Source organism: Xenopus laevis, chromosome 7S, assembly GCF_017654675.1.
Source record: "Xenopus laevis strain J_2021 chromosome 7S, Xenopus_laevis_v10.1, whole genome shotgun sequence".
In the NCBI taxonomy this organism is placed as follows: domain Eukaryota; kingdom Metazoa; phylum Chordata; class Amphibia; order Anura; family Pipidae; genus Xenopus; species Xenopus laevis.
In genome coordinates this window covers 42,910,825-42,937,829 of record NC_054384.1, presented here as the reverse complement: position 1 = coordinate 42,937,829, position 27,005 = coordinate 42,910,825, and the positions used below count along the sequence as shown (strand labels likewise).

At 36.9% G+C, this 27,005-nt stretch overlaps 1 protein-coding gene across 2 annotated transcripts in view; it reads right to left on the bottom strand.

The window, feature by feature from the left end:
- Window positions 1–26,699, bottom strand: part of cdhr1.S (cadherin related family member 1 S homeolog) — a 48,798-nt gene extending 22,099 nt beyond the window's left edge. Inside the window, exons 1-7 of one of the 2 annotated variants that reach the window (XM_041571159.1) lie at window positions 26,458–26,699; window positions 15,267–15,362; window positions 12,041–12,186; window positions 8,257–8,307; window positions 7,111–7,200; window positions 4,540–4,626; window positions 208–324 (exon numbers count right to left, since the gene is read on the bottom strand). In XM_041571159.1, the coding sequence (XP_041427093.1) occupies window positions 208–324; window positions 4,540–4,626; window positions 7,111–7,200; window positions 8,257–8,307; window positions 12,041–12,186; window positions 15,267–15,362; window positions 26,458–26,536 (666 nt within the window). In that variant the 5' untranslated portion in view covers window positions 26,537–26,699. The remainder of the gene's footprint in view (window positions 1–207; window positions 325–4,539; window positions 4,627–7,110; window positions 7,201–8,256; window positions 8,308–12,040; window positions 12,187–15,266; window positions 15,363–26,457) is intronic. The other variant, XM_018239460.2, reaches the window with a different exon arrangement.
- Window positions 26,700–27,005: the final 306 nt, after the last annotated feature.

Sequence of the window (27,005 nt, the reverse complement as noted above, 5' to 3'; positions counted from 1 at the left end):
GATACAAATTATGGAAACCACCCTCTTATTTAGTAAATACCAGGTCCCAAGCTCTCTGGATAATAGATAATAGAATAATAGATAATACCTGTAACAACAGTATCTTAAATGTCTTTTTTTCTGTTTCTATCTATTTATTATAATTATGTTTGGAGCATCACATCTTTAGCTCTCTTGCTTTGTTAGAATAAAGGATTTAGTACATACCTTTGCTAACACAGAGACAAAATGAGTTCTCGACTTTTCAAAATCTAATGATGCCCCAGCTTTTATCCTCAAAACTCCACTGTGACGATCTATTGTAAATTTGCTGCCATGCATTTCCTAAAAACAGGATGGAAAACAAGATGAATATGGAACAGAGACAAGACAAATTATAATACCTAATATTAAAAGCAAATTTATTTAATCAAGTAATGCTTATTAAACGAAGATGCCACTAAGGCATCTCAACATGGAACAGCTTTACAGTTATACACAAATTTGTACACCTAATATTAAAGCCATTTTAAAAATGCTGAAAAACTGGATACAGTATAAAAAAAATAGAGAATTTCAAAATCCAGTTTAAAAAAACAACAAAACCATGTTAGCGCTTAAGTTGTGTTTTTGGGAATAAGAGTTAATTTGAAACAATAAGATAGCTATTCCGTGTGTGTGTTTTTATGGTTTTAGGAGTTTAATTTTTTCTTCCTCAAGTTTTTTTCCAAATGCTCAAAATGAAAAGGCAAGGCAGTATTTGAATGAGCTTCTGCCCTGAAGAGCTGACAATTCATGAGAGAGGAAAAGATGAGGCAATAGTGTTTAAATGGGGAGTGCATTGATAACAACTGAAATGCTTCCTTTAGAAAGTGATTCCTACAGAGACTTAACAATAGAAATGCTACGGCAGCTTTAGAATTCTCACAATAGAACAACTTGTCAATAATCTGGATATATTTGGTATTTTTCTGAAAGACTGATAACATCATTAAGTTATCATTTAACCATGTAAATGGCACCTTCTCTAGATCCCAGTGTTCTAACATAACTGTAATGTTAAACCATTGTTGTAGATTCTATGATTTCTCTTTGATCAATGCCACACAGCATATTTACCGGCAACATCATAATTGGAAATATTAAAAAGAAGTAACACAGAAAGAGTTAAACGTTGCCAAAGTTTGATTCTCATGCATTTGCATTTGCTTAACCATTTTAATTTTTTTATCCATGTGCACTTTCTCACATTGTGGCTGTTACCATGGCAACTGAACAGGCAATTTTAGTGAATGTTATGTGTGAAAGCAAATGTGTGAGAACAAATCACGTGAAAAGCTCCAAAAGACCAAAATCTGTATCCCAGAATGTAGCAGAGGGTATTGACAGATGTTTCTCTCTACATGAAAACAGCAGAGTAGACAATCTGTAAGAAAGTGTTATAATTTTTGATAGATGCTGAATAGATTCTGAATGCATAGAGAGACCGTAAGCAAAGGATCATGCATAGAGAGACCGTAAGCAATAAATAGATATAAAGGATCACTAATTTTGCCATGAACCTTGAAATACTATTGGTTTGATTCAGATTGTGTAGAATGAGTACAAGCCATAAAGAATGGCAGGATTACGATTTTTTTCAAATTAATACAGGTATTGGCCCTATTATCCGGAATCATCGGGACCTGGGGCTTTCCGGATAATGGGTCTTTCCGTAATTTGGATCTTCACACCTTAAGACTACTAGAAAATCGTGCAAACATTAAATAAACCCAATAGGCTGGTTTTACTTCCAATAAGGATTAATTATATCTTAGTTGGGATCAAGTACATGCAACTGTTTTCTTACTATAGAGAAAAAGGAAATCATTTTTAAAATTTTGGATTATTTGATTATAAATGAGTCTATGGGAGATGGCCTTTCTGTAATTTGGAACTTTCTGGATAACGGGTTTCCAGATAACGGATCCTATACCTGTACAAGGCAATTTATTACTTTCATTATAAGTACAAAAAGTGACAAATCTCATTAAGCTAGTCTACTTTCCACATCACCAATCTCTTTCTATTATTTCCTCGTTTACATTTTCTAGAAGCCTCTGGGTATGGAATCTGTTATCCAGAAAACCCATTATCCAGAAAGTTCCAAATTATGTGAAGGCCATGTCCCACAGACTCAATTTTAATCAAATAATTCAAATTCTTAAAATTATTTTCTTTCTCAAACAGTACCTTGCACTTGATCCCAGCTAAGATCCTTATTAGAGGCAAAACAATGCTATTATGTTTAATTAATGATAACATTAAATTTTAGTAGACTTAAGAATCACCTTTTTTCTTGTCTGAAAATATTTGTAAAGGGTTAATAATCATCTCTCATACTAAAAATTGCTTTGTGTTGCTACAATCAGCTGGGCTGCTTGAAGGAATTGTTCCTTCACAGGCCAGCCAAAGACAATTTAGCAACAGCATCAGAGCTTGACTTGCTTTCCTACAGGAGTCTGGTGCAAGGTATAAAATGTGTTAGATATAAATTAGAAACATGCACAGTATCTGAATTAAAACTTTTATTTGTGCATTTCAACCATGATAAAAATTGACATTAATACATCCAGGCAAAGATTTTAGCATAACACACCACAATGCAGTGTGGTGTGTTTGCGAAAAATCTTGGAATAGGAAAAAATTGTGAAATTCTAAAGTTTTCATAAAAAAATCGCGAAATTCAGACATTTTCACCAAAAAATCATGAAATTTGAAGGTTTTCACAAAAAAAATCGTGAAAACCGGAAATTGACACCAGCGAATTTTCACTGGCTAATTTTCGTGGGAGATTCAAGAATTTATTTGCCAGTGGCGAAATGCGGAAATTCGCTGTAAATTCGTGCCAGGCAAATTTATTTGCCCACCACTAGTAACAGGTGCACAGTTCTTGCTGCTAAGATAGCATATACCCCAAAACCATTTTTTTTCAAGATATAAAATGGGCCACAAAATATAGCCATACACTGGTTTTCATAGTGTTACATTGATGCAGGGCAAGCTATTTATTTCTGTGAAAGGCCATAACAGCACTATTTAAAATCTATTAGTGACTTCAAAATTATCAAGGACACTTTCAATCTAATTTGTGCATATATATTACAACCTAGCTTCAAAATAAAGGCTCTAAAATCTAAAAAAAGAGTTCTTATTTATATGTAAATATACTTTGTTTGCATAGCAGGATATTGTGCTCGACACTTTAGTGCATGACATTGCTTGTTCTCACTTTAGCAGCCTTTTCAGTATAGCAGGTGTATAGCATAAAGCCTCTTTATGACTTTACCTCCTTTAAAATATGAGGTTCTGTTACTGAAAGTCTGGACCCCTTGGTAACGTTCAACATATGAACAGGACAAACAGGGGCACATTTACCTAGGGTTGAATATCGAGGATTAATTAACCCTCTATGTTCGACCGTCAAAGTAAAATCCTTCGACTTCGAATATCGAAGTCAAAGGATTTACCGCTATTCCTACGATCGAATGATCGAAGGAATAATCGTTCGATCGAACGATTAAATCTTTCGAATCGAACGATTCGAACGATTTTAATCCATCGATTGAAGGATATTCCTTCTATCAGGAAATTGTTAGGAAGCCTATGGGGTCCTTCTCCATAGGCTAACATTGGCCTCGGTAGGTTTTAGGTGGCGAACTAGGTGGGTCAAAGTATTTTTTAAAGAGAAATGGTCGAATAGTCGAACGATTTTTAGTTCAAATCGTTCGATTCTAAGTCGAAGGTCATAGTCGAAGGTCGAAGTAGCCCATTCGATGATTGAAGTAGACATATTCGACCATTCGAAATTCAAACTTTTTTCCACTATTCCTTCACTCGAACTAAGTAAATGGGCCCCAGAGTGTCAGAAGAAACCTATTGATTACAAAAGGCTTCAAGTTGCAGTAAGATATTTTGTACTTCAAATGGATCTATTTGCTATTTAAAACCTTTGTCAACTATTATCAGTAAATGGAAATGTATGCAATCCTTAATTAAGACTTAATTAAAACATAGGATTGTGGAAGTCTGAGATTTCAGGTTTAGTTGTAAGAAAAAATCTTGTCAATATTTAGGACAAGTGCACAAATCTATTATGGGGGGATGTAATAAATGCCACAAAGAGCAAAACAATTTACACAAAAAAGAATAAAAATTGCATTTCGCAATGTAATATTCTTCCTCAAACTGGTATTGCATCGCACATTTTAACTGAACACTTTTAAGAAGTGCAAGAAGGTGTTGTACTCTTTTGGAGCAAACATATCAACTTTTTCAGTAAAGAAGGTTTATTACACTCATGGTGCACTGGCAGTGCAAACTTCTTCCACTGTTGGAAGAAGTTGCTAAACAGTTTCTGGATTTGCAAAAACTATATTAAATTAATTTAAAGGAAAATTTAGACGCAATGCATTTTCCTAATCCAGAGGCTCCCAAAAGATCAGAAGAGATTCATATTGCTTTCAGTGAAAAAGCCAAGGATGAAAAACAGTTGGTTCTATTTTATAACAGTAAATGTACCTGAATTATATAGGTTATACTTCCTCCAGATCCTGTATCTTTGTCCACTGCTTCTATCTTGAAAATGCTGCTTCCTGGAGGAGTGTCCTGTTATCCAAAGATGTGTTATACATATCATTCACAGCATTTTACATCAAGACTATTAGAAAGTTGTCTTTACAACTATAATGGAATCTGCAGATTTTTTTTAGTAAGGAACTGTCAGGCTCTGCTGGGATTTGAGCCAGGGACTTTAGGGTTTCTGGCTCTGTGCCTTAACCATTGGGCCGGGTGAGCATGAGCAACCTGCAGGGTTGCTCACTATCTATTACCTGGCCTTTACAGCCTTATCTCAGCAGCAGCATGATTGGTGGGTTGAGGTCAGCCAATCAGGGCTGACCCTTCCCTATATTCAGTAAGGCCAGCCCTCCTCAACCTGGCCTGAGCAATAACCTATACTAGCACTATGGTATCGCCCCTAGGTAAACGTTCCTGCTCTATCCTCTGTTACGTATGGCTCCCTAAATTCAGAATAAGTGCTAAGCTCCCTGTCACAGGCAGCTCAATCTTCTGCCTGTAGCAGCTACCTTTGGTCTCGGGAGGAGCCCTCAGCTAATCAGATGCCACTAGGTCTTACCTTGAGAGCAGCAAAGCATATGTTCTGAATGAGCAAAGGGGCACGTGCATTTCCAAGGTTTTAGACGGAAGGCAACCAGTTCAGGGAATAGACCAAAAGCGTAGTCAGGCAGGCCGAGGTCGGTAACAGGCAGAGTTCAAGCTGGGACAGACAGGCAGTGCTCGGTACTGGCAGATTTTAAGCAAGGTCAATCAGGCTTACACAGGCAGCGTTCAAAGAGTAGTGGCAGGCAAGTGTCAAAACTGTAATCAGACAGGACAGAAATCGCACCCAGGATACTAACATATTAGACCTAACAACTGGCAATGATTTTGAGCTCAAAGCCCTTTTAAATATTCAAATTTCGCTCCATCCGGCGTGATGACGTCATGCGCACGGCGCATTAAACCCTGAAGTGCATGTCACACACGTCCTAGTTATTACGGAAGAAGGAGCATCAATCGGTGGGAGTCCCCATCGGAGGTGTGGCAGGCATCCCCATCGGGCCACTGGACCACCAGGGTGAGCCTCCTTTCCTTGTCTTGCCTTGTCCATTCCTTGTCTTGCCTTGTCCTTTCCTGGTCTTGCCTTACCTTGAACCTCACCTTGTTACGTTGCCTTGTTCTGATCCTGTCTTGCCTTATCCTTATTCTGCCTTGTCCTTACCTGACCTTCACCTGACCTCGCCTTGCCTGTTTCTGCTTTCCAGTCCACTCCTGCTTCCAGCCCTGTGCTGCCTTATACCCTCTACCTTGTCTTATATCTGCATCTTCTCTGCCTTTTCCTCCCATTTCTGCTATCCAGTAATCCTGCTATCCAGTCCTTTTGCTCCAGTCCGGCTTTCTGGTCCTCTGGGACTCATCGCCTTGTTCACTCCATCCAGTCTGATTTGTCGCCTTCTTCACCCTGTTCCTGCCTTCACTTTACATGTTCAGTCTTCCTCCTCTACCTCCACAGTGACCCCCTACCTACTCCTCGACAGGAACCTACCAAATGTTCTGCTACTATAGCAAAGTGCTGCAATATTTACAGCCTAATTTTACAATAATGTCAATTTTGAAGTGGTTCTCCACTTGCAAACTGTTTTTTGCCTGAAAAAACTACATTTTAGCCACCTTCCCAATATACAACATGGTACAACATTGTTATCGCTATGAAAGGCAGTATCTGTCAGACTCTTTAAATTCTCTGCACTCCTGACTCTGATTCTGGAACAATGTACAAGCCTGATGATTAATACTGATTAAAAGACCCAATAAAGAATGTCTTCTCTTACATTGTAACTTCTGAGTCATACCCAGGGAATAAGACATTTACATACTAACACTGCTGTCAGCTAAAACTGTAAATAGTAATTAATAGTTCAAAGTAAAGGGTTGTTGGTGATCTGTACAGCTTCCAATTAAGTTGCTCTGTGCCAACAACTCCACTGTGTCAGTAAATCAAAATAGTAAAGGAAGGGGAACTCCAGCAGACTCTTTGCAAAACTTTTATTCCAGGTTGTGGTTACTATTTTGATTTACTGACACAATGGTAATTAATACATGTATATTGAAAAGTTGCTTAGAATTACATTTTCTTTATAGTAAGCAAAAAACTTTTTTCTTAATGGAGAGCTTTAAAACAGCCCCTTAGATTCCTAATGATCTAAACTATTTATATTTATATTGTCCATCACAGGTTCTATCTAATCTGAAACATAAGATGGGTCTTTTAGAATTTCAAGTGCAATTGCAGGACTGCTCAAAAAAACTGAAAAATCCCATGAATCCCGAATTCATTAAAGATACATGGATCAACATGTGCTCCTTGCACTTCTGTATCTGTGTACCTGTTCTGTATATAAGTGCAAATGCAATTACAAAAATCTTGAAGCATCAGCCACAGTGGTAGATGGATCTCTCTGAGAAAACTGTGTGAATGAATAAACTAATTATACATATTAATGTTACTAATACAAATTGTTTAAGTCATACCTCAGGCACAGTCACAATATATGGGGTATTAAGGAACTCTGGGCTTTCATCATTGGCATCGGTTACCAGAATTCTGACTTTTTCAGAAACCTATAAATTAAATGAAATTATTCATTAAAGTTATCCTTTATTGGTCCCCTTTGTGCTCATTTGTCCTCATGCTGGATTAAAAATTATGAAAAAGTTAGGTAACAGGCAAGGAGCATGATGGGGTATGCCTATATGACTGTTGCTCATGAATACAGTCCTGCTCAAAGGTCCATGGGTCCCATTCTAGCGGTCAAAGACATGTGACATTGTGCAGGGTTGTGCAGGGTACAGAAGTGCAAAAATCATGGTGCTTTGCACCCTGCCCTGGACTCTGTATATTTGGCCCCTTTTGCTATTAAAGAAGCAATATAGTCTCGTATAAGAAGCTTACAAAATAAAATGAGTGGCTGTTTGTTTTTTGAATACAATGACTTTTGAATAAACTGACTTTATATATGTTTTGCAGATAGCGAAGCATGACATATTAGGGGATCTTGCATGCCCTAGAGCTAATTCTAGAAGCACTTGTGGTAAGGTGGTAAGGACAGGGCTAGCCATGCCACTTGATGCTATGCTCATTCCTTTGTGCAGGTGGTAAGGACAGGGCCCCAAATCAGGCTATACCTCCTGAAGCTCTGTGTTGTATTAGTAAAGGGAGCTGCAGGTCTCTGTACTCCAAAACTGAATGCAGAGGCCAACTATTGGTGCATACCCAAACACAGCATGCAAAATGCAAAAAATAGCCAATTACTGCCTTTTTTTTCACTTTGCATGCTGCACTGGCTTCAGAAAAGAGCCCTACTGCTAGATGTATATTTATCGAAAAGTGGAACTAGAGCTCACTGCAGTCCTCCAGAGTAAATGCTCACTGCCCCAATATCCACTTATCAAAGTATAAAAGTGAAAGTTCACCATTTTATAATTATATCCTTAAAAATACACAAAAATATGATAAGTCAATGTTCCTACCAATGTAGTTATTTAAAATAGAACATGGAATGTAGCTGAAAAGCTTCACAAGATCAATGTATCATATTATCAGTGGGAATATTACATTATGCAGAGGGAAATAATAAGGTCTTCATTATACCAAGAACACTTTATTTTCACACTTACTTTATTTATCCCATCTGAAATGCTGACAGTTACTTTAATTTCATCCTCTTTCTGCAAAACAAACATTTATTGTATTCATTATATTAATCTATGAACATATTCATAGATAAAAGAGACTTGAACATGTTAAGATTAACAAAGGTCCAGGGCCAGATGGTATTCATCCCAGGGTAATTAGCGAGCTTAGCTCTGTGATTGCCAAACCTCTTTACTTACTTAATTTTTCAGGATTCATTGAGATCTGGCATAGTGCCGAGAGACTGGCGAATTGCTAATGTGGTGCCTCTATTCAAAAAGGGATCCCGTTCTCAGCCTCAAAACTATAGGCCAGTTAGTCTGACGTCAGTGGTAGGAAAGCTTTTCGAAGGGTTAATAAAGGATAAGATACTGGACTTCATAGCAAATCATAATACTATGAGTTTGTGCCAGCATGGTTTTATGCGTAATAGATCTTGCCAGACTAACTTAATGTCTTTTTACGAGAATGTAAGTAGAGACCTCAATTCTGGGATGGCAGTGGATGTGATTTACTTAGACTTTGATAAAGCATTTGATACAGTGCCACACAAAAGGTTACTGGTTAAATTAAGGAATGTTGGCCTGGAACATAGTATTTGTACCTGGATAGAGAACTGGCTAAAAGATAGACTACAAAGAGTGGTGGTAAATGGAACATTTTCGAATTGGACCAGTGTTGTTAGTGGAGTACTGCAGGGCTGTGTACTAGGTCCCTTGCTTTTCAGTGTTTATTAATGACCTGGAGGGCATTGAAAGTATTGTTTCTATTTTTGCAGATGATACTAAATTGTGCAGAACTATAGGTGCCATGCAGGATGCTGCCACTTTGCAAAGTGATTTGTCTAAACTGGAAAACTGGGCAGCAAACTGGAAAATGAGGTTCAATGTGGATAAATGCAAGGTTATGCACTTTGGCAAAAATAATATAAATGCAAGTTATACACTAAATGGCAATGTGTTGGGAGTTTCCTTAAATGAAAAGGATCTAGGGGTCTTTGTAGATAACACGTTGTCTAATTCTGGGCAGTGTCATTCTGTGGCTACTAAAGCAAATAAAGTTCTGTCTTGCATAAAAAAGGGCATTAACTCAAGGGATGAAAACATAATTATGCCTCTTTATAGGTCCCTGGTAAGGCCTCATCTGGAGTATGCAGTTCAGTTTTGGACTCCAGTCCTTAAGAGGGATATAAATGAGCTGGAGAGAGTGCAGAGACGTGCAACTAAATTGGTTAGAGGGACGGAAGACTTAAATTATGAGGGTAGACTGTCAAGGTTGGGGTTGTTTTCTCTGGAAAAAAGGCGCTTGCGAGGGGACATGATTACACTTTACAAGTACATTAGAGGACATTATAGACAAATGGCAGGGGACCTTTTTACCCATAAAGTGGATCACCGTACCAGAGGCCACCCCTTTAGACTAGAAGAAAAGAACTTTCATTTGAAGCAACGTAGAGGGTTCTTCACAGTCAGGACAGTGAGGTTGTGGAATGCACTGCCGGGTGATGTTTTGATGGCTGATTCAGTTAATGCCTTTAAGAATGGCTTGGATGATTTTTTGGACATGCATAATATCAAAGGCTATTGTGATACTAAACTCTATAGTTAGTATAGGTATGGGTATATAGAATTTTAATTAAAAGTAGGGAGGGGTGTGTGTATGGATGCTGGGTTTTCATTTGGAGGGGTTGAACTTGATGGACTTTGTCTTTTTTCAACCCAATTTAACTATGTAACTACTATGTAACTATATACACTGTACAATGTATAGCCACAAATAAGGCAACTTTATATGCAATATAAGATGGTTTCAGTCAATTGTTACTGAAAATAATATTTTTGACATTGGTTCAGCCAGTAGGTACTGAACTTCTTACTGAGATGGACAATTAAATCTACAAATCAGATTACATGAATGGTATGAAGTGGTGATGGAATAAAGGGGCATTAAGGGGAATACATTAGCAAGCCATGATCAGTTCTATTCTGATCAGATTAAACTGCAGGGAGAATTTATGTTGTGCCTCTATTCAAAAAAGGATCCCATTCTCAGCCTCAAAACTATAGGCCAGTTAGTCTGACGTCCATGGTAGGAAAGCTTTTCAAAGGGTTAATAAAGGATAAGATCCTGGACTTTATAGCAAATCATAATACTATGAGTGTGTGCCAGCATGATTTTATGCATAATAGATCTTGCCAGACTAACTTAATTTCTTTTTATGAGAAGGTAAGCACGGACCTCGATTCTGGGATGGCAGTGGATGTGATTTACTTAGACTTTGCTAAAGCATTTGATACAGTGCCACACAAAAGGTTACTGGTTAAATTAAGGAATGTTGGCCTGGAACATAGTATTTGTACCTGGATAGAGAACTGGCTAAAAGATAGACTACAAAGAGTGGTGGCAAATGGAACATTTTTTAATTGGACCAGTGTTGTTATGGGCTCTGTACTAGGTCCCTTGCTTTTCAACTTGTTTATTAATGACCTGGAGGTGGGCATTGAAAGTACTGTTTCTATTTTTGCAGATAATGCTAAATTGTGCAGAACTATTTGTTCCATGCAGGATGCTGCCACTTTGCAGAGTTATCTGTCTAAGTTGGGAAACTGGGCAGCAAACTGGAAAATGAGGTTCAATGTTTATAAATGCAAGGTTATGCACTTTGGCAAAAATAATATAAATGCAAGTTATACACTAAATAGCAGTGTGTTGTGAGTTTCCTTAAATGAGAAGGATCTAGGGGTTTTTGTAGATAAGTTGTCTAATTCTGGGCAGTGTCATATTGTGGCTACTAAAGCAAATATTATAGGTCCCTGGTGAGGCCTCTTCTGGAGTATGCAGTGCAGTTTTGGACTCCAGTCCTTAAGAGGGATATAAATGAGCTGGAGAGAGTGCAGAGACACGCAACTAAATTGGTTAGAGGGATGGAAGACAAATTATGAGGGTAGACTGTCAAGGTTGGGGTTGCTTTCTCTGGAAAAAAGGCGCTTGTGTGGGGACATGATTACACTTTACAAGTACATTAGAGGACATTATAGACAAATACCAGAGGCCACCACTTCAGACTAGAAGAAAAGAACTTTCATTTGAAAGGTTCTTCACAGTCAGGACAGTGAGGTTGTTGAATGCACTGCCGGGTGATGTTGTGATGGCTGATTCAGTTACTGCCTTTAAGAATGCCTTGGATGACTTTTTGGACAGACATAATATCAAAGGCTATTGTGATACTAAACTCTATAGTTAGTATAGGTATGGGTATATATAATTTATGTGAAAGTATGGAGGGGTGTGTGTATGGATGCTGGGGTTTCATTTGGAGGGGTTGAACATGATGTACTTTGTCTTTTTTTAACCCAATTTAACTATGTAACTATGTGTGCTCAAGACCTGAGGGTTCAGTTTGATACATACAGGTCAGTTTGATACATTTCTCTTGTGATACTCTGTGATAAAAATTCATTCCACAGCAAACTAATTTCACTGCCTTCACCTGACCTGTCTACGATGCATTTGGATGCAGATTTTTTCTTCAGAATTCCTATTGTTTAGTATTTCCAACCCCCAAGGTCTTGCTCTCAGTCTACAATACAACTTCCTTTTTTTTCTCACCTGCATTTTCCCTACGATTAGCCACTTCAATTTTCACCACCTACCCTTCTTGCATCTTCAATATTTTTCTTTCTCCTTCCATATTGTTCAGATTCTGTTCCCACTATGTAAGATTACTATTTCTTCCTCTGATTTCATAGCATGTATTTTCTCTCTTACCTCTCTGTCAAGTTCTTCAATTAATGTGACATTTCCATTGTCCGGATCAACATCAAAATAACGTTTTGTACCAGGTTCAAATGTGAGCCCATACGTCACAGGGTCTCCATCAGGGTCACTTCCATTTAATATATATATGTAAGCACCTTCAAGAAAACACTTGTTTAAGATTACATTACAAATTTGCCCAACAGCTAAATCATATTTTGCAAACATGATACTGGTCACCAGACAAGGCCTCATTAGAACTTCTAAACTACAGGGTCTGCATCCTGTGTTGGAAATCCCTGATAAAGGAGTATATCAATTTTGAGGGGGAAAAAATCAGTAATTCAGTCAGGAGTTTTAGTGGAGTGTTGTACCGTAGCAATGGATCCAAACCAGATCCAAAAGAGTAGGTGATACATGTTATTGGTTAACTTAGTAGCATAAAAACCCCAATTTGTTTGGAAGACTTATGTCACTGTCATGCATGTTAATTCCTTGATCTACCTTCATATGAAAAAGCTTGGAAACCCCTCTCAGCCTGCATAATAATTTACTCCACTTTCAACAAAAAAGATAATAGTGGTATGTCTTTCATTTCCCAAGAACATCTGAGTACTGGGGTGTTTTCTGAACAGATATTTTTAGTGAAGCAGTATTCAGTTGTATGAAATTAAATCAAATGTGAAAAACTGGCAGTGCAAAAATTTGGGTATCCTTGTAATTTTGCTAATTTGAATGCATGTAACTGCACAATACTGATTACTGTCAACACCAAATTAGTTGGATTAGCTTGTTAAGTGAACTTTATAGGCAGGTGTGTCCAATCATGAGAAAAGATATTTAAAGTGGCCAATTGCAAGTTGTGCTTCTTTTTGACTGTCCTCTGAAGAGTGACAGCATGAGCAACTCTCAAAAGATATGAAAACAAAGATTGTTCAGTATCATGGTTTAAGGGATGCCTACAAAAAGCTATCTCAAAGGTTTAAAACTGTCAGTTTCAACTGTAAATAATGTAATCAGGAAATGGAAGGCCACAGGCACAGTTGCTGTAAAACCCAGGTCTGGCAGAACAAGAAAGATACATATGCAGCATATGCAAAGGATTGTGAGAATGGTTACAGACAACCCAAAGATCACCTCCAAAGACCTGCAAGAACATCTTGCTGCAGATGGTGTATCTGTACATCATTCTACTATTCAGCACAATTTGCACAAAGAACATCTGTATGGCAGGGTGATGAGAAAGAAGCCCTTTCTGTACTCACTCCACAAACAGAGTAACTTGTTGTATTTAAAAGTTCATTTAGACAAGCCACAGTAATTTTGGAACAAAGTGCTTTGGGTTCATGAGACAAAAATTGAGTTATCTGGTCATAACAAAAAGAAGAACACCGCATTCCAAGAAAAACACCTGCTACCTACCGTCAAATTTGGTGGAGGTTCCATCATGCTGTGGGGCTGTGTGGCTAGTTCAGGGACTGGGGCCCTTGTGAAAGTCGAGGGTCAACCCAATATCAACAAATTCTTCAGGATAATGTTCAAGCAACAGTCACAACGTTGAAGTTATGCAGGGGTTGGATATTCCAACAATACAATGACCCTAAACACACATCAAAATCTACAAAGGCATTCATGCAGAGGGAGAAGTACAATATTTTGGAATGGCTGTCACAGTCCCCCGACTTGAATATCATGGAAAATTTATGGGATGATTGATTTAGGCTGTTCTTTCTCGGCAGCCATCAAATTTAACTGAACTGTAGAGATTTTATATGGACGAAAGGTCAAATATACCGCCATCCAGAATCCAGACACTCATCAAAGGCTATAGGAGGTATCAGGAGGCTGTTACATTTGCAAAAGGAGGCTCAACTAAGTATTGATGTCATATCTCTGTTGGGGTGCCCAAAATTATGCACCCATCTAATTATGATGTTATGATGCATATTGCATATTTTAATCAATAAACTTTATTCCACTGCTGAAATACTACTGTTTTCATTAGGCATGTTATATATTAAAAGGAAGTTGCTACTTGAAAGCTCAGCCAATGATAAACAAAACTTCAAATAATTAAGAGGGGTTCCCCAACTTTTTCATATGACTGTATAAAAAGGTATCCATAATATGCCAAGCCCAGCTAGCCCTATAGTCATAACATTTTTTTTATTACATACAAACCTTTGGCATTGCAGCTGTCCATTTTTGAAGCTAATTAGTGGATATGTCAACCCACACTTTCTGTAGCTCTACCCAGAGGTAAAACAAGCGTGTAGTGCTTTTTCTCTAACCTTACAGTGAAAATCTTCCCATAAGACCTTGACAGGGTTGTGGTTTGATAATTGACAATACTCTGACTTCAAGCAATAAATAAAGATGCAATTTTCCAATGGCAATTCTGCAATTAGTTCATTTAGTGTTCATTTTCCAGGCAGATCATTAGGCTAGAACAATGTATCAAAACTAGTTTCTACACATAGATATGTCAAAGCCGGTGCTTCAAATGCAGACAGGACTTGCAAAGTGCTTTCATACAAAGCAAGCACTGAAGGAACACATGCACATTCCTAGTAATTGCAGCAGATCACTAAAACATAAAATATGCACTTCCCACCTCATACATCATGCTTCATTTCCAATAAACATCCTTTTGCCTTCCTTTGGAATATTATAAAACTGCTTTGAAATTGTTTTACACAACATTCATTTGTGTACCTATTTTGTATTGCAGTATGCCAAATATTCTTTCACAAGTTACTTCTGTTAAAATATTGGTTGTACACTGCAGATTGAAACAATACAGACTGATATTTACATTATTTATAATTGATATAAGCTAACATAATAAATACATCTTAAATACAAAGGTGAAAGTGTGTGTCCATTTATAGCTTAGATCTTTATTCATTGAGGCATGCTTTGACTAAATCAACAAAATTTGTCACAGACCAATTTCTTAGGGGTTAAATACTTCAGGTTATGCCACCCAAATGCCCTGAGTATGTCTGATCCCTGCCTCCAGTGCTATTTCATTGTACCACACATTGTTAATTTGGACATGAAAGGCAACAAAGTTGCTTTGTTCTTATCTTCTGATACAGGAGAAAGTCAATTACTTTTTTCAAAATTCTACAGCACTGAAGAACCAGTGTAGGATTGACACCTTTCCATGGTCCACGGTTATTCAATCATTTTGAGATATAGTATTATCAAATCATAAGGTAAAATATTAACTTACCAACAGGTGTGTCTTCAGACAAACTAAGCAAGGCCATGTTCCCATCAGCACTTATAGGCCCATTATCAAAAAAATAGGGGCCGTGATTGGTTTGGACTGGAAAAAAATATCAACATTGTTAAGAGATAGTATACTGTTCTCATTTTTGCATTCTTTTTTCACTTAGACTGTATAACTTGATTTAGTATTCTTATTTTCTAGTAAATCTATTTTCTTTTTTGTATGTGGTTTGTGGCTTAGTTTTCTAAGTCCAGTATCCTGTTATGCACATTCATCCTTGTGCAGTAGTGTGCCAAGAGTGTAGCAGTAAGTTGATTATGAGATGCGGAAGGGCTACTGTTTAAATTAAGGAATATTTACCCAAAACATACTGTTTGTGCTTAGACTGACACAAGGAAACATTACAGAGAGAGGGGATAATGCAATTGGACTACTGCTGTTAGTGGAGTAAAGCAGGGGGTTGGCCCTTTGCTTTGTTTATCAATTACTTTGAGGTGGGCATAGTAAATACTGTTTCTATTTTGCTGATCATATTAAATTGTTCAAAGCTAAAAGTTCCAAGCAGGGTGCTGCAATTTTGCAGAGAGATTTGGCTAAATTGATGATGATGATGATGATGATAAATTGGAGAACTGGACAGCAAAGTGGCAAATGAGGTCCAATGTGGAAAAGTGAAAGGTCATACAAGGTAGAACTAACATAAATGTGAGTTATGCACTAAATGACAGCATGTTTCTAAGCTGTTTAACTCAGTTTCACCCAGTGGTTACTAAAGCAAATATGTGTGTCTTGCAGAAAAAGGGTATTTACTTGAGAGATGAAACTAGCATTTTGTCTCTTTACGCATCAACTTATGTATGCATTGCAGTTTTGGGTTCCAGTCCTTAAGAAGGATATTAATGAGCTGGAGAGAGTGCGGAGATGTGCAATTCACATGTTGAAAGAAATGGAATGGAATTAAAAATTAAGAAAAGATTGGTAAAGGCTGTGGTTATTTTCGCTGCAATGCACTTGCAAGGGCACATGATTCCTCTTTACATTTGAAGAGATAATAGACAAATAGCAGGGAGGTTTTTCCCTTAGAAAAGATCAATGAATAAGAGGTCACTTCCTTAATTTGAAGCAGCGAAGGTGGCTCTTCATGGCGAGCACAGTGAGGTGGTGGAATGCCCTGCTGGGTGATGATGTGACAAGTCTACAGATTTTTTATGGGAAATTCCCATCAAAATAATTTCTGCCTAAAATTTCAAAAGTTTTGCTTTGTGTAACCTAAAATTTCCCACTATATATAGTACCATAGAGAGAGAAGGGATTGTCTTTTGCAGTCAAAGCTACAAGTCTTCCATGATGTTTTTATTGTGTACAGTAGTATATATTATAGTAATAGAATGTGAGACATACATCGTATTAAAGTCATTTTCAGGAACCAGTATGGATAAATAAATTCATTGTAATGAGACTTAAGGTATCCAAATTATGAAAAGATTCATTATCCAGAAAACCCCAGGTCCCTAGCATTCTGGATAACAGGTACCATACATGTATTCATAAAAATCTAATTTATTTATCTTATTTTATATTTAGGGGCATATTTACTAAAACCTGCTTTTTTTCTTATTTTTTTATTGTAACAAATTCAACCTAATTCCCAACCACAATCTGGTTTAATTTACTAAAAAACTACAACTTATCGAATGAAAACCAGCATCCAACAGTCTATTGAGAATCATGAAGGCAAAACATCTTCCAACTGTTAAAGGGACCATCTGCAATTGACTTTTACATGATTTTGGTTTTTTAGTGTTTATATCATTGTTAAGCTGGCCATAGATGCAAAGATCCGATCGTACGAATCATCGTACGATTGGACTTTCACATCTCCCGACCCGCCACTAACCATTCAGATCAAAGTCTTACCAGTCAGATTAGTTAAAGAACAGATCAGCAATGTTCTGCCCCTGACAGCAATCGTACGATATCTATGTCCAACCAAAGCTAGTGACAGTCTCCCACTGAAAATCGTACGATCGGCAATACACGCAGAGATATTATCGGCAGCCGACAGAAATTTTCTAACCTGTCCGATCGACCAAACGACCGATCTCCGCCGGACGAAAAATGTCGGGACTCTCCACAAACGGTCCGAAAATCGTACGAATCCTCGATTCGTACGATCAGATCTTTGCGTCTATGGCCAGCTTTAGGTGTTAAAACCTATATGTACAATGTATCTGCTAATTGTTTGCTTTACTTTTAGGAGTGTTTACATTTTAATAAAGATTACCCGATTGTCATGAAAGTGTTAACAGATTGGCATATTTATCAAAGCAGATAGATGTGCTAATTAGTCTTAGGATTTACTAAGGGTCAAATTTTGAAGTTAAAAAAACGTCGAAATTCAACCCTCGAATTGAAATCCCTCGACTTCGAATATCGAAGTTGAGGGATTTTTAACATATTTGATCAATCGAACGATTAAATCATTCGATTGAATGATTAAACCGTTCGAAACGAACGATTCAAACAATTTTTAGTCAAAGTCGAATGGTCGAATATAGTCTATTCGATGGTTGAAGTACCCAAAAATTTACTTAGAAATTCAAACATTTTGACATTCAAACCATTCACTCGAGCTTAGTAAATCTGCCCCTTAATGTTTTGAATGTTTTGAGCAGTGGCATTCATTGTGAATGCCAGCATATGGCATTGCTCAGCATATTGCATACTGCATACTAACGCCTATATGATGCAAATTAACAATTTGAGCAATTGTTCATATCAAGATCAATGTGTAGGATCTCAAATGACATAATAATGGGGAGAGTATATCAGCCACTAGTAATAAGAAAATGTATAATACATTTTGTTAACACACACACATCTTTGCAAGTGTAAGTGCCTATGTAAGTGCCTAATTGGCACGAAACACTTTAGGCTATGTATGTCCTAATAAACATTTTTTAATTTTTACATATAATTCTGCTACTATCTGCATTGTTAGCAAGTCTCACTACTAATCTTCTCCTTTTATATTTTTTCCCTTGAGCCCCCATTTTATGATATTCTCTGTGTTGCCTCAGAGATCACCTGACCAGACATACTGCAGCTCAGGAAGACGTGAAAGCAAATGACAGAACTTAGGATCAGAGGGGGCGGCCCTTATTTTTTAAAATGGCAATTTTCTATTTAGGATTACCCAATGGCACATACTACTAAAAAAATATATTTTTAAGAAAATCTTTTATTTACATTAAGCACGGTTTTACATATGAGCTGTTTTATGCAATATATTTTTACAGAGACCTACATTGTTTGGGGTTATAGTACAGAATATTTAGTATGTTCACCCTGATGTTATAGTCTCCTGTAAAATTACCCACCCCCAAAGCATTTACAATGCCTATAAAAAAATGTTTTCCCTTTATAGTGTTCATATTTTATTGGTATAGACCATGGATTTAACTGTGATTTTTTTACACTTATCAATAGAAACAGGTTATTTCATGCTACAGCAAAAACAGATCTCTGCAATGTTATTTAAATTAGTTTAAATGGAGTCCCCTCTGTCTTCTGCAGAGAGGCATTCCCACAGCATGAGGCTGCCACCTCCATGTTTCAAAGTGGGGATGATGTATTTTTGATGACATGCAGTATTTGTCTTACGTTTAACACAGTGTTGTGTCTGATAGCCACAATGTTCAATTTTGATCTGATCAGACTTAGGGCAGGACTACATGGCCGATTCAAAATCGCAGGCGTCACGTCGGATGCGACGGAAACAAGGTAAGTAACGGCAGTGTCAGATCGTGTCGCATTGTTGATGTGACGCGATGCGACACTACTGTCGGATACAGACACAGCATGCAGCGTCTGCATCCGACAGTCGTGTCGCATCGTATCAATGCTGCTACACGATGCGACAATTGAATTACTTACCTTATTTCTGTCACATCCGACGTGATGCACAGCACGTCGGATCGCGACTGAATCGGCCATGCCCTAAGGGGGAAATGTAATAAAAGAGCACAACTTTGAGAATAAAAATTTGTCGCAATGTAATAATATTCATTAGGCTTTTATTGTATTGTGAATCTTAATTGTGCATTCCGAAACTTTAACACCTGCTCTGAAGTTTTGTTAAATATTTTGTCTCAAAAAATGATTTGCGATTGTGAAATTTTATATTATATACACTGTGAATGTCTTTGAGTCAAAAATTTAGCAAACATGGTCGCTAACATTCGCAAAGGAGTTTACGAACATTTTAAACAAATAACATTCCCCCATAAGAACCTTCCTTCAGCTGACTCTCCTTCTAGCAAAACTGCAGGGGAGATTCATATGTTTTAGTTAACATTGGCTTTCTTGTCACTTTCACATAAAGCAGCAACTGGTGAAGCACACAGGCAACAGTTATTGCATTCATATTCTCTCCAGTCTCAGCCACTGAGGCTTGTAGCTTTTTGTCAGAGGTTTCTTGGTGGCCTTCCTCACATGGTCACTTACTCTTGGAAGAAGGCCTGATCTTGGCAGATTTTCAGCTGTGCCATGCATTTTTCATTTCTTAATGATTATGTAACTGTACTTCAAGCCAAATTCAGTAGCCTGGTAATTTCGTTGTACCCATTCATTGACTTGTACTTCAAGTGAATTATTTTTCAGGATTTTACTTTTAGTGTTCTTTTATCCTCTTTGTGTAGGTTATGTCACAATATTGGCTCACCTTTCAGATACACATATTTTATACTACAGTCACTTGGTAAAATGTCAAAACACAGTAGACTGACAAAGGTGCTAAATTACACAAGTGCAGTTGCCAATAGCAACCAATAAGGTTTCTGCTTTCCAGATTTTTAGTAATCTATTCAAAAGCAATTGCAATTGCTGACATTACCACAAGGTGTTGAAATGGCAAACTATTTAGCTGCTATAGGTGAACTTGGCTTGGGGAACTAGTCCCTGCAGATTAGCGCATTGTTTAGTTAGTAAATAGCTCAGAGAAACAACAACAACTGCACATCTGCAGTTCTTTAAAAATCTCTACACAGAATTACTACAGTCACCTCTAGTAATGTGTGTGTTGAAAAAAAGGTTGACTTCTGTCTAACCCTAACACACTCTCACCCAACTACCATTGTTTATATACTTGCACCTGACCCTGTGTGGCTGTATAAGAAATTTACAGCAAGCTGAATTCCAGAAGACTGGTAAATGCTGACATTGCAGACATGGAAGGGTGAAGGCCTAGTCGGGACATCCACCCTCGCATGACCTGCTGGAAAAGTGTTGAGTTGGCTGCATAAACCTAGTCATCTGTCATTTTATCCTAAAATCCGTTATCTAATAAATGGTCTAAAATACAGCAAGATCATCTACCAAAGAGTCCATTTTATGCAAACATTTTAATATTTTTTAAAAATACCTTTTATTATTTTATTTTTTATTTCCAATACATCATATTGTATGCAAATGTAGTTATATTAGGGTATAATAACATATACTAAATATTGCAACAAATCATGTTTAGCTGTGAGACCAATAGACTAGCATGCTATGATCTGCAGTCCACAAACTACACAACTGACCTAACTAGATTAAGAAGATTGAGTGGTAGGATAAGCATGATAATAAGACAGATGGCTTGAGCTTGGGTATACCAAAGGCCCTAAGTACAGTAATATTTACCTTGCAATGGTCATCTTCTATAGATATATTTTAATTGCTGATGTTTGTAGATAACCAACTTTTAGATGTTGCAAATGGAACATTCTGCTTTTATGTGGATATAGGAACATATTGGGGCAAATACACTAAAGGGCGAATTTTTGCCAGCGACCACTTCGCCACACTCTGCGGCGCAAATTCATTACTAATACGCTAATTCACTAAAATGCAAAGTTGCGTCTCAGCAGTCGAATGCTGGCGAATTTTTGCTATGCGTTACTTCAGCTAGGTGAGCATTTCCTAGCGAATTTTTACTAGCGTTAATTTCTGCCTAGCGAAATTTTGATAGCACTCTTGCGTAGGGATGTAGCGAACTGTTCTGCGGCGAACTTGTTCGCGCGAACATCGGCTGTTCGCGTCCGCCGCAAGTTCGCGAACGTCGCGCGACGTTCGCCAATAGGCGTTCGCGTCAAAATCGTTCGACCATTCGACCATTCGGTCGCTAAAATCGAACGATTTTCGTTCGATTCGAACGAAAATCGTTCGATCGAACGATTAAAAATCCTTCGATCGTTCGAATCGAACGATTTTCGGATGTTCGAAGTTCGCGAACTGTTCGCGAACTGTTCGCATTTTTTGCTGGTGTTCGCGAACGGCGTTCGCGAACACATACTCGGCGGTTCGCTACATCCCTACTCTTGCGCTTAGGCTTATTTGAATAGGACGGGTACCTGAAAGTCATATGGACGTCTTTAATAGTAATGTTGGTGCAAATGCTTGAAGTGGCCACTTTTTCAAACACATGTCCAATGAGCCATAATAAAGACAGAAGAGATCCTCTAATGCCCTAGACATGAGCCCACAATTAAACAAATCTGGCATGCCCCTCAAATTAGTTTTAAAAATTGTTCACACATAAATCTTTAAGTTGAAGGCAATTCAACTTTAAAAAAAGAAAAGTTGCCAGCGTTTTTTTACAAATTGAATGCATTTCCGGCAAAAAGGATATTATGTCACCGACATAAGATTGAGGAAGATGTAGTTTTGTTTTATTAGTTCGCCTGGTCTGAGGCGGCGAAATAAACCCTATCGCCTGGTGATAGGGTGCAAACGAATGCTAGCGACGGTCTCGTTCGCTAGCGAATTGTCCTCTACACCTGTTAGTGAATTGGCGATGTTCCTGCAGATGAGATTTCTGGCGAATTGACGCTAGTGTCTGCCACTTCGCCCTTTAGTGAACCTGCCCCAATGACTTTGCATCAAAAACATAGCCATTGGACAAATATGAGAAAAATGGCAGTGCAGCCAAACTATTGAAAGCAATAGTGCACTGAATGTAATAAAACTTCTTACTGAATAGGTTGTTATGTTTGCTCCAAAAGATTACGACACCTTTAAGTACTTATTAAAAGTGTGCAATTATAATTTGCAATGCAACTACAGTTTAAGGAAGAATACCACATTGCGAGATGTGAATTTTTATTCTTATTGATGCGAATTGTTTTTCTCTTTGTGAATTTTATTACATCCCCCCATTCAAGCTTATTAGGGGAATGTAATAAAAATCGGTAACGGAAAAACAGTTTGCAATTCAAAAAGTTATGCCTTTGTGCAAACAAATTTGACTTTATGTGAATTTAATATAGCTTTTGCAAACCCAAAAACTGTTTAGCGACCACTTCCGACAGGGTTTGCTCTAAAAGATTACGACACCTTCAAGCAAAAAGTGGTCAATGTGCAATTAAAATGCACAATGCAATAACAGTTTAAGGAAGAGTATTACGTTGTGAAATGCAAATTTTTATTCATATTTGTGCAAATTGTTTTGCTCTTTGCGACTTTTATTACATCCCCCTATAGGTGTTTTATCAAAGCAACATGCTTATTGTTTATTTAAACAGAAGTGCATAGACTCAGACCTGGTTTTGGTTGGATCACTTACTGTATAGGTCATAAAAAGGTTACAGATACAAAGTACAGTATAAACATGGCTGTAACAGTCTGGGGGTTATTTTTCAAAGTCTGAATTTATCTCAATATTTTCTTCTACAAACTCCAATCAAATCCACTTGGGTTTTTTATGCTTATTTATTATTAAATTTTCCCAAAAATTTGCAGGAGAAAGTCAGATTTTCACAATTTTTTCAGATTTTTCACCCAAAAAAACTTTTATTTTTGCCCAAAAACTCTTAAAACTTTGGGGTATTGCACAAAACTCAGCACACATCAAAAACTCATTGAGACTTTTCCCATTGACTTATATGCAACCTCGACAGGTCTGAGATCAACTGGCCATCATGCTAGGACCAACCTTCCTTTTGTTTGAGTTTCTCTAGGGAGGTCAGCCCCACAGTTTGAGAACTGGTTTAATGTAATTCTTTTTCATATACTGTAAGCTATAAATGAAATCATTAAACTTTCCCATATCAAAAACAATAGCATAAGAGTTAATTTACAAAGACCAGGGAAACAAGAGTGCACCCCTTGGGCAGCACTTCTGCCTGTGCTCTGTACTTCATACTGGATAGGTCATGCAGAAAGAACAGGACCCACAGTTGTGTGCTGCTCCGTAAATTGTGATTTCCCCCTTCCCTAACTCATAAATACAGCGCTCATAAATACATACATATATAAATACATACATACAGGTTTGCTGCGCAGAGCACTGTGTATTATTTTGTTTGACTATGCGCATTTGTTTGGCCACACCCCATAATTACCATGTTCATTTTGCGAAATTTGGCAGGTTATGACACATTTCTGTGGTTTTATGTGTTATTACAGTTTTGTTAATGAAGGTGAATTGCCCTTTAAGCTGCAAGTCACAGTTTCCCCAAGAGATTTGCTTATCTTAAATTGTTATAATTGTTTCTTTGCTTATTTTAAATTGTAACAACAATGTTTCAAAGTGCACCTGCACATATTCTGGGCTCTCTGCTAAAAGTCAAAAGTTAGAAACGTTGTATCTTTTTCTGTCTGTTCAGTGCGGGAGATCAAAGAGCAAGGGTTATATTTATTAAACAGTGAAGTCTGAGCTCGCCATAGTCCACTAGAGTGAAATTCTGTCTCCATTCATTTCTATGGCATTTTTAAAGATGTATTTATTTGAACTTTCACCTTCACCCATTGATAAATAGTCTTTTAAAAATCCCACAAAAATGAATGGAATTTCACTCTAGCAGACTGTGGCAATCTCAGATAAATATACGCCAAAGTCGGGATATTCAGTAACAAACCTTGCACTGCGGTTGAGCTGTCAAAATTGGGACTGTCCCTCGGAAAACAGGACAGTTGGTACATAAATACAGCGGCACAGTGATTGGGGAAGACACAGAGACAGCAATGCAGCAATTCAATAACTGAGGAAGGCAGTGTACGATATGTATGAATTCCAAGATCAAAGTAAGATCAAAGTAAGACATCTTTTCAATAATATACAAGTGCTTTCAGTATTAATTACATTGAAATAATACATCATCTATATGCAACAAATTTTATAAATACATTTTTTTTATTGAAATGCATTCTAGAATTTGAAAAGTAACTCTGGAAGGAGAGAAGGTTATTTAGTCTATTTCATATGTATTATGCCTAAGACCAGTACACTGGGACAAGTTCACAATACACAAGTTGTTTTTAAGGTATTATAAAACAACAACAAACAAAAGATTTGTTATTAATTGGACACAAATTCACTCTTCTTACCGGGTTCCTGTCAAAGCTACATATAGGGGGTTATTTGCTAAACTCCGAATGCAAAAATCACGAAAAATTTGTGATTTTTTTTATAAAATTGGACTTTTAAAAAATCACAATTTATTCGGAATTTATTAAACCCTGAGGGTGGAAAAGGTTGAGGTTGCATATAAGTCAATTGGAGAAATCCCAATGATTTTTTGATGTGTCTGAGTTTCGTGCAATACCCTGAAGTTTTCGGGCGATTTAGAGAAAATCGTGAAAATCGGAAGAAAAATCTGAAAAAATCATGAAAATCAGACTTTTTCCCACAAAGCAAATTTTTGGGAAAATGTAATAATTAATAAGCGTAAAAAACCCGAGCGGATTTGAGTTTGCAGCATAAAATATTAAGATAAATACGGACTTTGATAAATAACCCACATACTGTATATTGCTCCATAAAAATATATAATATAATACATTTAAGTAATTTATATCTCTTGTAATATAATTAACCATGATCCATGATATTGAGATTACAGATTAAAACCTAGTCAAATGTAAACTGTTCATGTAGTTACTTATTTGTTGATTTTTATATGGCATGTGGGGGTTTGGAAAAGGCTATCCGTCAATGTTACCAGCCTCACAGGGCTTCTGGTAAGTTTTTACTTAAAGTTCCCCTGCTTTTTCTTTACTTTATTGGGCCCTCAATAAAGTGTAATCCAACAAGAGTCTCTCAATGCATCACAGAAACTAATAATATGACTAATTCAACCTTTGTCTAAATACCAAACAAACATCAGATTTATGAATTTATGCTTTTAACACTGAACAAAAAACATGAATTACAAGACACATCAAATCATAAAATGCACAATATCATTAAGGCATGTTCACACAATTATATTTAGATGGCTACAGAATAAAGGCAGAAACTGTGTAACCATCTGTTTCTACATCCGCTGGTATGATTCCAAAAATTAACCTTTTTAAAGCACATTCATAAAGCAACTACATTTTTATATGCATCAAAGATGGTCAATACATTTCAGTATTTTAAAGAAATGCCTGTGTATATCTACCACAATGTTTTAACTGTTTTGAAGCTGTTCTATAGCTGGAAAGTAGAGAGTACAATTTGTTCACAAGAATGTTGTCATTAAGAAGCTATTAGATCAATATTGTGGTGTAACGTTTGAACCATATAAAAAACTTGTATTCTTTGATTACTTTAAAACTAGAAATAAAAAAAATTGAATGTTCAATTCATGTTCAGTGCATAAGCTAAAAAACTACTAGATTAATTTGTTGTGCTACATTATTTATTTAATAAAACATTTAAATATTCTGCTTCCTTTATACTGTATCTGGTGTGCCCATACTTTACTATTGTGAGGTGTACTTTTAGTGATGTTGTCCCATTATGATCTGCATCCATAAAAGCATGGTTAGCATTCTGTTCCATGGAAAATATTACTTAAATATTATATTGATTTATGAAAGAATTTATATTACTATGTTTAAAAAACAACTATTTCTTATGTATCCTTCATATAATAAAAATCTGAATTAAAAGAATCATACAGGAGGGTAATTTAGACAATCTGTTTGTTGATAGTGTCTTGAGATCTACTGATCACCAGCTAAAGGTCTACTGGTAGATCCCGATCTACCTTTTGGGCACCCTTGCTTAATGTTGTTAATGTTGTTAGCATAGCCCACTTTCCTTACATTGAGCAGCCTGAAGTCAGAGGGGTTAAAGTCCCTTATTATGAGCATCGTTAATAAACATGGATTAGCTGCCTTATGCTCAGAGCTTCTTTGCCTAGATTGTAATTTCACTTACCTGATAAGCAAATGTGAAATAAGGAAACAAAGATGCTTGGGCATAGGTTCCACTCTTGCTTCATCATGGAAGGCAGCATTAATTTAATCTTTATTTCTAGTCGTTTGTATATCTTTTGCAGGGATTACGGAGATTGGTACCTTTCAGGGCAGCGTAACGAGACTCTCTGTGCAATGGGTGGTAACAGATGTTAAAATGCTAATCCGATGACACGTCTTATTTTTCTCCTTCCTTCTATCTAATTAGACCAATTACCTTGCAAGGAACTAAGGGACTTTTTCCCAAAGAAGCAGTCTTATTCACAATTTGTAGTTTATACAATAATTGAAATAACCACTGTTTAAAAAGCCTCTTTTCTGTAAATTAGTTCAAAATACATCTGTTTTAAATAATGCCCTGGAATTATTCATAATTTAGAGAATAAACAACCAATTTAAAAAGATTTATCACAGAATTTTCTGTCCCTGGATTGTGCAAAATAAAATTGCTTAAAAGTGATGTACAGGATACTTTTCAGCGTAATACTAATAATTAGTAAGTTTGCTAGG